A 12913-nucleotide genomic window follows, 5' to 3' on the forward strand; every position below is an offset into this window, starting at 1 on the left:
CAAAGCCCAGGGACCCCATGGGAGGGGCTTCATGGGGACAGAGCAAGCCTCGTCCTGAGCCCATTCCCATACCAGGAGCTGGGAGGGGACTGGCAGGAGGCCGGGGCAGCAGGGACTCAGCTGGGAGCTCTGTCCAGCCCCTCCCGGGGTTCGTAAGATGTGGCCTGGGCCATGGGGTTCCACAGCTTCCTGAAAGCTACCCTTCCTTCTCTCCTGACTAGTGGTGAAAGAAGGAAGACCCAAGGAGAAATAAACAGGATTTAATATTACGGATGAGAAATGAGAGGCAATGGGACAGGGCATGGGCGAGCATTTTCATGCAGAGGTGACAGAAAGAACTGCAAATAAGATAAACTGCAGTGCCATGAGGGTGGGGGGCGGGAGGGGGAGGAAAGCTGACCAATGGACATGGCGGATCCCAGGAAGAGGGACAAAGGTGTCAGGTACGTGGCTGTCACTCTACAGCACACTCTGCACTCAAAGGATCCGAGGGCTGGCCATTCTACAGTAGACAAGCCCAGGCTCCGTCCTCTTTGGCGAGCTGCACATGGCCCCTCCAGTGGATCGAGTCTGTGGGGGACACTTGTGGCATCTGTGCTCACAAATACCCCATCAAGGTCAAGCCCAAAGGTGAGAGAGCACTGGGCATTCATCATCAAGGAGCTTGTTCAAAAGGTTAAAGGAGAGGGTTATTGATGACAGACTCTGTGACCCTATCATTCTGGGCAGTGCTATTTAGTAAAGTGAGTCAGATATCCCAATGTTTACTTCCTGGGTCCCTCTGATTTCTCACCCAATGGATTTATTTAAAATAAGGGTCCCATGGCTTATGTGTCCCTTCACCAACCATCCCAAGTAGTCTGCTCTCGCCCCCCAAGATCCCTGCCAGAGTTAACTCACATATTCATCTGGATTGGGGTCCTGCGACTGTGGGGTGTCAGGTACTGCGGTGTCACAGTCAGGGCTATAGTGCTCGCAGTAATCATAAGCTGCCCGGTGGTCCGAGACAAAGAGCAGCTGTTGGATGTCACCCTGGAAAAGAACAGATGCGCATGAAAAAGCAGCTCACAGAGCACTCGCATGGGGACCTGGGAGACACAGCCCCATGCCTTGAAGCAGGGCAAAATCCAGACCAAGCCACAAGACAAGCTTGTCCTCAGAGTCAAACATTCTCCCTAGAAGCTGCCACTCACAAAAGACACTCAAGCTAGGCTGGCCCATCCAACCATCCATCCATCCATTTACTCATCCATCTATCCATCCATCCATCCATCCATCCATCCACTCATTCATTCATCCATTCACCCATCTATCCACCTATCCATCTACATCTACCTTCCATCCATTCACCTATCCACCCATCCACCCATCTATCCATCCATTCACCCATTCACCCCGTCTATCTATTCATCCATAAACCCTCTATCCATCCACCCATCTGTCCACTCATTCACTCATCCATCCATCTGCATATATACATCCTTCCATCCATCTATCCATCCATCCATCCATTCACTCATCCATCTACCCATCCATCCATCCACTCATTCATTCATCCACTCACCCATCTATCCACCTCGCCATCTACATCTACCAATCCTTCCATCCATTCACCCATCCATCCATTCACTCATCCACCCATCCATCCAGGTATCCATCCATTCACCCATTCATCTGTCTATCCATCCATCTATTAAATCTTCTATCAATCCACTCCTCCATCCATCTGTCCACTCATTCACTTATCCATCCATACATCCATACATCTGCACATATACAACCTTCCATTCATCTATCCATCCATCCACTCATCCTTCCACCCATTCACCCATCCATCCACTCATCCATTCATCCATCTACCTATCCACCTGTCCATCCATCCACCCAGCCATCTATCCACTCATTAATTCATCTACCTATCTATCCATCTAGGTACATCCATCCTTCCATCCATCTGTCCATCCCTCTACCCATCCTTCCACCCATCCACCCATCCATTCATCTGTCTATTCACCCATCTACCCACCCACCCATCAATCCACCACCCATTCACTCATCCATTTATCAGACACCTGTTAAACACCTGCCAGATGCCAGTACAATGCTGGCAGTTTTTGCCTGTTGTGAGAAACAGCCTGCACTCTCACCCACCCTAGACCCCGAGGGCTTGGAGGTACCCTGCCTCCTTTGCCATTACCCCTCAACCACTGGGGGAGAGAGTACTTTTAAAGAGGTGATGTCTGGTTTCTCAAAAAGTTGAAACTAGAATTGTCACATGACCCAGTAAAATTCCAATCTCAGGAACTGAAACAGATGCATAAACAATTCACCCAAAACAGTTCACCCTCCAAACAAAGCAGGTACTCAAACAAATAAATGTATGCAAGTGTTCATAGTAGCATTAGTCACAATGGCCAACAGATAAATGCAACCTACATGCCTACCGACAGATAAATGGATAAAAAGAGTGTGGTATGCGCAGAGAGCAGAATATTATTCAACCATAAAAGGGAAGGAAGTACTGACCCACACTACAGGGCGGATGAATCCACGCTGCTAATAACTAAACTTTTGGGTTCATTGCCAGCAGCCTACAGTCTGACCGTGTCAGCCAGGAAAAGCATGCAAGCACGTATTCCTTCTTCCTCTAACCACGATGTGTAGACAATTTATTTCATTATTCTCTGACCACGATGTGCGCACAGGAGAAACAAAAGGGCTGCTACTAGGAATAAGAAATGCGGGTCTCATAAATGCTATCTGCAGAGATGAAGGTGACAGGCGGGCGCAGTGGCTCACGCCTGTAATCCCAGCACTTTGGGAGGCCGAGGCGGGCGGATCACGAGGTCAGGAGATCAAGACCATCCTGGCTAATTCGGTGAAACCCCGTCTCTACTAAAAATACAAAACAATTAGCCGGGCGAGGTGGCGGGCGCCTGTAGTCCCAGCTACTCGGGAGGCTGAGGCAGAAGAATGGCGTAAACCTAGGAGGTGGAGCTTGCAGTGAGCGGAGATTGTGCCACTGCACTCCAGCCTGGGCGACACAGCAAGACCCCCGCCCCAAAAAAAAAAAAAAAAAAAAAAGGTGACAGGCATGCTAGGTGTCACCCTGGCAGCACCCTGGGTGTTCCAAAGCAGAGGATCTTTCGACTATAATCAGATGCATAGAAGCCGACCAATATAGTAATGATTACAGTAATGACAGTGATGACGATTTAGGATCATGTTGACCACAGATCAAGTACTAGGTAAAGAGCCTGCACGTGGTCTCTCTGTGCCCTCAAGAACCCTACGAATTGTGTCTGACTAATCCCCACTCTACAGCAGAGGAAACTGAGGCCCTGTGAGGTTACCTGTCCAGGGTCCCCCAGCGGGTGGGGCAGGATCAGCCCAAGGCAGCCTGCAAAGTCCAACCACCACACACCCCACCGCATTCAAGGGAGGGAAAGAACATGGAGGACCATGTCCAGGTGCTGGAATCCTGGCACTGGAGACAGCGCTGCAGGCAAGGGGACTTGAGGCAGGGCCAGGTGCTGAGTGTTCTGGGTCTGGAGCCTATCATGCCACCCTGCATCACATCTGCACACTTTTCCAGAGCCACAGTAGTCAGCAGGCTGCAGGGTCAGGGTGCCCAACGCCATGTGGAGGATGGCACGTTCTCCACGGTTCATCCGAGCCTGGTTCATCCGAGCCTTCACTCCATCCAGGCAGAGGCACCACCTCCCCCCGGCCAAGGACCCTCTCTGGGCCAGGAGGAGTCTAGTGATAGCTTTGTCTCTGCCATGAAGACTCTGGCCTGCAGCCGCGGTGGCTGTGACGTGGCTTTGTGCTGTGTACTTCTGACCCTGGTGAGTCACCCTCAGCCCCAGGGTGCCAGTGTTCTGGGAAGGGCTGGGGGACATTCACAGCTGTGACCTCTCTGCGCACACCCGTCACTGTTCCGAGGGCTGCTCTCTTCCACGAAGACCCTTGGCGTGAGGGTCTGGCCACAGCAAGACAGGCACTGAGACTTGGATGGAGCGGGTGGGAGGACCACAACCACTGCGCACACGGGTGGGGCGGAGGGAACCCCAGCCCGCAGGCACACTCGGAAAAGCAGCAAGCTTTGTGTTGCCAGACAGGCCCGGCCCACACACCAGCTCTGCCGCTGCCTGGCTGTGTGGCCTGGGATGAGCCTGCTCACACACACCTCTCTGCTCCCTGCTTTCTCTCTGAAAAAATTAGCATAAAACAGCAGCATTCATCTCACAGAGCTGTGGAGTCCTCCAGGCAAAACTTGTGTATACAGAAGGCACTCAATAAGTAATGCAAACGATTCTGAGGTCAATGGGGGAAGGTGTGTGCTCAGGAAAAGCCCTGAGTGGGCAGTAGGTTTGGAGGAACTGGGCGTCAGCACAGGGCTGACGCAGGATGCAGGGTGGGGCCCAACAGCAGGTGTGAGAGGGTGGCAGGGAGGAGGCCACAGCAGCCAGGACAGTGCTCCTGAGAGGGGAGGGAGCGGTGCGAGGCAGGATCTGAGTGGAGGACCTCGGGGTTCAACAGGCAATGGATCTCAGCACCAAAAAGGGGAAGAAAGTGGGGTATGTGTCTGTGGTTACCGTGGGTGACCCCAACCTGTGTTTAAAAACCTCAAACGATGAGCGAGGAGCTCAGAACCCTCCCCAAGCCCACCTGACTCTCCAGGCAGCTCTGCCAGGTGGAATGTTCTCGCTCCTGACTTCAGCCACACATCCACATCCACACCTGCCTCTGGGTCACAGGCAGACGGACCCATCTTTCTCAGCACCACTGTGCCACAGCCCAGCCACAGCCCTTCTGCCCACCTGCCCCTGCCTCACCCCATCCAGAAGAGCGCAGCCAGGGCTCTGAGGTCCGCCCAGTGCCTGGGTGCATGCCAGCACCCGTTCCCTTGCAGGACTCAGGACTCACAAGGGAAATTTCTGTCACCTCCATTTAACAGATAGAAAGAAGGGGCTGCGACAGGAGACATCACTGGCCCCAACTGCAGAACCATAGAAGCAGTGGCCAGGACCTGGAACCTATGCGTGCAGCGGGGTCCCCGACACTAGCTGACCCAGCCTTGTCTCCCCTGTCCCCACATCTCAGAACAGATGGAGCAGCACACACAGAGATGGGTGCTCCTCCCGCAGGCCTCAGTCCCAGAGCATGGGGCGTCCCTGGCCACCACGTATCTACCGCCTCATCTGAAGTTTCAGGGACTGTAACCCCCAGCATCACCCCACATCATGGACAGCACTGCCGAGCCCCCTCCAACCCAGGTCCTTCCTCTCCACAGGATGCCTCGGGACAGTGGTGCAGGAAGCCGCTGAGGGTTGCTGGTCGTCGGGAGCTGAGCTTCCACCTGTTCCCTGGGATGGGGCATCTGCTGGGCTGAGGAGGGCACTGGGTGACAGGTTCCTCTCCTTCCAGACTTCACCTCGGGGGCTGTGGCCCACAAAGGGACAGAGTACGGGGACGGGGAGTGACCGAAGACAGCTGCTGCCCCCTGCCCCTGAGACCTCATCACAGTAAACTGGGGGCATTCTGAGGAGGAAGCAAGAGTGGGGCCCTGATGAGCACAGCCTTCAGCATTTCACACCTTCCCTCCCCGACGCCAGCCCTCAAACGGGATGCCCTACTCTTCACCCCCTGAGGCCAGCACAGCTGCCCACCTGCCCCACCTCCCTCTCCCTGTCCCTCCCTCTTTCTCCTTCTCTCTCTCGCGCATCAGAGGATCCTGGCCCATGTTTCAAATTCTCCAGAAGACAAGGAGGAACAGTGAATCAAAACCACATATTTTTATTAAGCAACATGACTTCTGGATAAAATTTCATCCAATTCAAATAAAATATGTTCTCCTTTCAACTGGCAATTTGACATCTGAATATATGCTCTCCAAAGGCACTTCAAAGAAGGAAGAGAAGCCTCGGGGGCCTTCGGGGGCAGCTGTGGTCCTGGGCCCTGGTGTACCCCTGGATCCAGCTCTGCTTCCCTGGAAGCCCCAAGCTCCTCGGATCATGGGTGTGTCCGGCACACCCCCGTACCCCAGGGTGTCCAGCACGGCAGCCCTACCTTGCAGGTCCTGCATAAGGTGCTGGTGCTGGTCTCACAGCACCCAGGCACACCCGCACGACCATCAGGGCCCAAGGCTAGGTAATGAACACCCACAAAGGGGGACAAAGCCTGAGGTGTCCCCAGGTGCCCTGTGCTCTGATCCCAGGCTGACCTGGCCCTCAGCCAGCCCTACGTTGTGGCCTGCCCGCCACACCCCCAGATTGCAGCCATGAATAGGCAGTAAGTAGGACTGGGCGTGAGGCCTCTTCGTTCAGTGTCCCCTCCTCTGCAAATGCACCTGCTTCGTTCAAATCATTGCCCCACCAAATCCTCAGGCGGGTTTTCACACTAGAAAGAGCCGGTGTGTTCTGTGGACACCACTGCCAAAGGGCAAGTGTCTGCCCAGCCCACACCACCCCCGTGGAGAAGGAGACACCGAGGCGCAGGTGCTAAGGCTTGGACTCAGAGTGCTGCAGAAGCAGGGTCGCTCTAGACCCGGGTCCCGGCCCAGGGCTCTTTCCAGCCCACCCACTGCGTCTTCCCTACACATGCAGGTGAGGGAGGGGGCCCCGAACACGTGGGTGCCCAGCAAGCCTGTCGATGAGCAGGAGCTTCTCTGCAGGACTCCAGGCAGATGGGGCTGTAGTGAGGGATCTGCTCCAGGCTCCAAGACTGAAACCCAGCAGGCTCCCACAGGCCAGCCCCACGGCTGCACGAGCTTTCACTGCTTCTGCGCCACCTCCCAGGCAGGGCTGAGAAAAGGGCTCCGTGATGTCTGCACCCCCACATCTGCCCCCCAGCAGACCCCTACAAGGACTGGGAGGAGGAGGAGCTGAAGCTGACGCAAAGGCTGTAACCCATTCTGCAGGACTCCAGTGAGATACCTGCCTCCGCCCTGGGCCGCCCCTGGGGGCCACCTGATTCCTGCAAGTCCAGAGCCCCAGGTGCATGGGACTTCCAGCTCCGCCCTCGGGGCTGTGGGTTGGTGGCTAGTCCACTGCTCAGAGCAGAGACGAGACAGTGATGGGATCCAAACACAGTCATGGGGTCCCATGGGGTGACGAGAGGCACTGAACAGCCCTAACGGGGTCATGGGGGGGTCCTGGCCAACCCTGTATGGGTACAATGGGGAGGTTACAGGGTGGTCCTAGATGGGGTACTATGGGGGAGCCTGGGCAGCCCTGGATAGGGGTGCCATAGGGGGGGACACCTGACAGCTCTGGATGGGTATAGTTGAGGGGACCCTTGAGGGGTACCATGGGGGGCCCTGGATGGGGACAGTGGGGGCCACACTGAAGTCCTCCTGCATCCCTGAGACCTGTGTCCATCACCGTCCTGGTGAAAGATGTGATGGGTCCAGGGTGGAGAGAAGCTTCTTCCCTGATACTCACACGTAGCCACACTGTGTCCTACCCAGCAGGTGACACCCGCGGAACCCTGGGACCCCCAGAGACCCCATGGGGTGGGTCTGGGGGGTCCTGGGATTCAGGAGCCATAAATGCTCATGAGATTCTAAGATGCAGCCAGGACTGGAGCCGCCCCTCACAGACCTCAAAGGCAGCCGTGGATGCAGGAACGCTCCTCCTTCCATCAGTGGTACCCGGGCAGTTCCCGAGCCTGTGCTCCTCCTTCTGGAACGTTCACTCAGAGTCAGCTCCTCTCTGGAAGCCAGGTTGCCACGTGGAGACGTCCAGCCCAGCCACCTACCAGCCAGGCAACCAGCCCCTGGAAGCCACCGTCTCCCCATTTCATCACAGGAAATCTCAGCCTCCCCTGACACCCTCTAGGCTGTGTGGACCAGACAGACAGCTCTGCCTGAAGCTCAAGAAAGCCCTAGGCAGAGATCTGCCCCGGTGCCCTCAGAACCCTTCTCAACCCAGGGCTTCCAGCAGCCCAAGTGCTGGAGAGGGCACCCCACCCTGGCTGCTATAATCTGGCACACACCGTCTTTCAAATACAAAACTAGGATCATAACTTCATGTCGTATGCTGAGAGCATTTTCACAGCGCCTCCTGTGATACGAAACCAAGCTCCAAACTACAGACCAGGAAAATCGGACGACGAAGCCACCTCTCCTGGCGAAGCCTTGCCCGGCACTGGCTGGTGGGAGGTGCTGGCAGCCTGGAAAAAGGGCCAGGGGCTGGTGGGCAGCCCCTGCTTGGGCTTGGGTGTGCTCATGGTTTTTCAGGGCACAGGGACAGGAAACTGGAGCTTGGGGCTGGGTCACAATGCACATGCACAGCCAAAGAAACCCCAGGGAGACCTCAGCCTGCAGCCTTCCAGGACCCAACCCTGGGCCTCTAAGAGGCTGGCTGTAGGTCAGAATTGTCCCGTGGGCCATGCCCTGACCCTTCCTGAGGCACAAAGGCACCCCAGGAATTTCTTAGCTGCAGCTGCCCTCTCAGACAGGTGGGCTCTGACCCCAAGAACCTGCAAGCAGCTTGACCACGACCTCAGAAAGGCCCACGGTCCCCACAGTCCCCCTCCCAGGTGCCATCAGAGCCCCTGGCACACAAGCACACAGAGCCAACCTGATGCCCTGCCCAGCAGTGGCCCATGGCTCTCCTCTGATGTCGCATCCAACTGCCGGGTGTCACGGCACACGCCCCATCCCTGAGCAGGGCAACAGATGTCACTCCCGACCTTCCTCAGACACGCCCCTTCTCCACCCTTCATTGCTCCTTTCTCCCCATCCTCCATCCTCCTACCAATGATGGCAGCTGCCTCCTTCCTGAGCCGCCCCCTTGCCCTGGAAAGGCAGAGACCGATCGCCACCCAGGATATGGAGCATGATGCACTGCCTTGCCCCTGTTCTGCCCAGGCCATGGGATGAGCATGTGAGGTGCTGTGTCTCACCTGCTACTTCATGCTGTTTTCCAGCCCTCCTGCAGGGCCAAACACCCACCAGATGCAGGGAAGCCCATCCAGCAATCCCACACTTGTAGGCCCATGGTCCGCTTACAGGCCAAGCACCAGGATCTGGGGTTGCCTGGTATGCTGTGTGACTGTGTGTGTGCACATGTGTGTGTATATGTATCCGGTACCGTGTGGGTGCAGGTGTGCACTTGCACACATGAGGCCATATGTGTACTGTGCACACGTGTTTTGCATTCATGTGTGTGGTGTGTGATGCATGACATACATGCATATGTCATGTGCACAGTATACATACATATGCAAGTGTGACATGGGTACATGCATGCACTTTTATGACTATGTATATGGCATGGCATGCCTTGTGCGCATATGCAAACAGGCATGCATGTGTGTGACACACATGGGTCCTGGCACAGCACTGGAGATGGCCCCGAGGTGCCTGGGACTCAGTCCCCACCCTTAACAACAGCCCACAGGTCCTTGAGGCTGCTTGTCCTAAGCCCACCCCACTTTCCCGCTCCAACGTGACAGGCTGTGTTGACATGTCAGATATCCTCAGCGTGCACCGCCGGTACCCAGCCTGCACTGAGAAAGACCCTGGTGTTTCACACTGACCCAATTCCCAGCCCTACCTCACGCCTCAGCAAAAGGGACTTTTCTTACAGGTCTGGCCCTACTCCCATTCTCTCAGCCCCTCCAGGAGGAAGGCAAGGCCTCCTTTCCACTCTCTCATCCCCATTTCACAGATGCAGCAACGGAGGGTCTGAGAGGCAGTGCCACTCTCGCAGGGCATATGGGAAGAGGGCTGACTGGGGCTCCTGAGTCTCCGCCTTCAGCCCCCACAGTCCCCACCCCAGAGCTGCCCACCTTGGAGTCAAGGCCATCGTGCCAAATCACACATCCTACACACAGAACGGCCACAGGCTCCCAGTTCCCACAACCTTGTCCCGTCGCCCATACAGCCCTAGGAGCAGGGGCAGGCACCTGCCCAATTCACCTGGTGGATTCAGGCTTCTCCTGTTCCATGTCTTGGCTTCCCGGGCTGAGCCCCTGAACCACTCCATTTAACTTTCAAAGCCATAGACCCAGCACCAGCTGCCCCACACAGCTGGCCCTGTGGCTGCCCAAAGAAGCAGGTGGCAGCCGTTTTCATGCCATCCCTCACTCTGCTAACTGACCACTGTTTCTCCCTTTACATTCCTGGTTTCTGCCCCCTGCCGGGTCACTAAAGTGCCCTGGAAGTTTCCGCCACCAGGCCAGGGTCATTATGGCCATTCTGCTCCGCTGTGGAGCCTCTGCCCACGGCATAACTGGCAGCCGCGTTCGACGGAAGATGGGTCGGCGGCCGCGGCGGGAGCATGTTGTCCTTGGCTCTGGCAGAGACGGGAGCATTTTGCTGAGAGAATCAGTTCTGCCTTTTCAACTAATGAGACTGTATCCAGGCTGCGTTTCTGTTGTGAGCTGAGGAAATTGCAAAGTTTTCATTGGAGAGCCTCATAAGCCTGGGGGCCATGGAGACGGGAAACACGGGGCTCACCAAATTAGAGGCTCCCGTGGCCGGGGTCCCCAGCCCAGCCTGCTTTATCATGATGCTGTTCCCTCTAATTGCATGTTCAGTGCCTCCTCTGCCATTTAATCGTGCAGTCCTCCTTTCAACTCCTTTCAACCCAATCCCCCCATCCCTGGGGTGAGCCAGCCCCCCACCACTGCCTGGCACCCAGGCCCCCTCCTCATCCAACCGAAACAGGTTCCACAGGAATCCCAGCTGAGCGCTCTGCTTGTCCTGCAGATTTTATCACCTGATTTTAGCCAGAGCGCTTCGTGCTGGTAAACAGAGAGACACAAATTATTGAAGACAAACCCTTCTCATTCGAGGCTATGGGAGGAGCGGTCAGCAAGCATGTTGTCCAGGAGAGACTGTTGTGCCACTGCCAAGCCCTGCCACATACCTCCCCTGTCCCGGCATCCGGGCACATTGTCCAACCTGCCATACCAAACCCAGCCCAGCTGAGTTAACACGCTGACTGGATGGGACAGAGGCAGGGAGAGCCACAGGCGGTGCCAGGGCCTGGAGCTGGGTTCACCTTGCCCCTTGTTGGCTGAGTGATCTCAGGCTTGTTCACAAACCACATTAAACCATGCCTGCCCCTTCTGAAGCTGGGGATGGAACAACGCTGGCCCCAGAGGCTGCTGGGAGGGTGGAGTCTGGCCCTGGGCTCTGAAACAGGAGCTAAGAACATGACTGCATTCCCCGCAAGTATGGTACCGTCATTAGCAGTCTCACGCACAAGGCTTCCCTCCCGCTGGGCCCGGCAGATTCTGACAGACACGGCCAGAGCAGCCTGGCCAGATGCCACCGGTGCCCCTTCTCCACGAGCCACTTCCTTGACATCCATAGCACTGCACACATAGGAGACCACCAGATTCCCCCATTCCAGCTGCCATGGGCCCAAACCAGTCACATTTACAATCTCGCTTTGATATTTTTCATCCGTGAGTCACACAAAATGGAAAAACAAAATGCCCCCAAGCCAGTGAGGTCTACATAATTTTTTCCATGGTTTTCACAGCACCTGTGAGAACGAGTTTCACACTATCAATGAGAGTGTTAGAGAAATATTTTCATGTCGTCAGAAATTACTTTCTGCTGTCCCCGCCATGTCCTTACTCGGTGCCTCCAGTCCCAGTCCAATTCTCACCTGCAGCCACCAGCCCAAGACGCGTAGGGTCAAGTCTACTCACAACAGCTCTGGGTAGAGGCTGCAAAATGACACATCTGTGTCTCCATCATGGGGGCAGGACACATATGTGCAGAGAAGGGGCATGATCAGGTCACAGCCTCATGCACACCCACAGGGACTAAAGGATCAGCTCAGCAAACTGGGAAAGAGGGGCCTCATCTCTAGACCAAGGGACAAAATGGTAGCACCAATGGCAGGGGCTGGGGGGCAGGTCCACCTCCTCAAAGACTTGCTCTCTCCAAAGGGTGTGGGTCCACCTCCTCAAAGACTCGCCATCCAAAGGGTGGCGACCTCACAAAGGCCTGCACTTGTGGCTTGGGCAGTGCATACTTGAGCTGCTCCTTCCTTCTCCACATGTGGACTTTTGGAGCAGTGGGCCTGCAGACACTGTTTTATGGCACACGGGGCATCGCTGAGCACAGGGGACATTCACTCGGTCCAGGCTCCCCAGAAGGAAGCCACCTGACCCTTGGCAGGACTGCCCAGAGAAGAATGGCACAGGGAAGGCGTTGACCACAGGAGGCCGGGGCACTGGATTCCTCCTTTGTCATGTGTGAGGATGTCAGCATATGACTAATTACTCCAGGTCTCCATTTGTTGATAAAACAGGATAATAAGATCTACCTCACGAAGCAGAGGACTAAACGGGATTGCACCGGAACACTGTCCAGAGCCATCAGCATCCACCAGCACAGCCTCCACGGCCACCACCAGCACCAAAACCACAGAACCACCAAGCTACTAGCATCACGACCACCACCAGCAGCACTACCAGCACCAAAACCATAGAACCAACACACTACTAACATCATTACCACCACCATCACCACCACCAGCATCACCATCACCTTCACCACTACCATCACCAACATCACCACCACCACCACCATCACCTCCATCACCACTTCTACCATCATCGCCATCACCACCACCACCATCACCTCCACCACCACCTTCACCATCATCACACCATCACAATCACCTCCACCAGCATCACCACCACTACCACCATCATCTCTACCACCGTCACCAGCATAACCACCATCACCTCCACCACCATCTTCACCAGCAACACCACCATCACCATGAAACCACCAGCATCACCTCCACCACCACCTCCACCAGCATCACCACCACTACTACCATCACCTCCACCACCACCTTCACCAGAAACACTATCACCACCACCATCACCTTCACCACTACCTTCACCAGCATCACCACCTTCACCACCATCACCT

The 12913-nt window shown here is 55.7% G+C and overlaps 1 protein-coding gene across 2 annotated transcripts in view; it reads right to left on the bottom strand.

The window, feature by feature from the left end:
• The window catches only part of COL5A1 (collagen type V alpha 1 chain), a 202711-nt gene that overhangs the window by 117480 nt on the left and 72318 nt on the right, over nucleotides 1-12913 (bottom strand). For both annotated transcript variants that reach the window (XM_023188991.3, XM_023188994.2), the window contains exon 5: nucleotides 901-1032. In XM_023188991.3, the coding sequence (XP_023044759.1) occupies nucleotides 901-1032 (132 nt within the window). The remainder of the gene's footprint in view (nucleotides 1-900; nucleotides 1033-12913) is intronic.

Source organism: Piliocolobus tephrosceles, chromosome 14, assembly GCF_002776525.5.
Source record: "Piliocolobus tephrosceles isolate RC106 chromosome 14, ASM277652v3, whole genome shotgun sequence".
NCBI lineage: Eukaryota > Metazoa > Chordata > Mammalia > Primates > Cercopithecidae > Piliocolobus > Piliocolobus tephrosceles.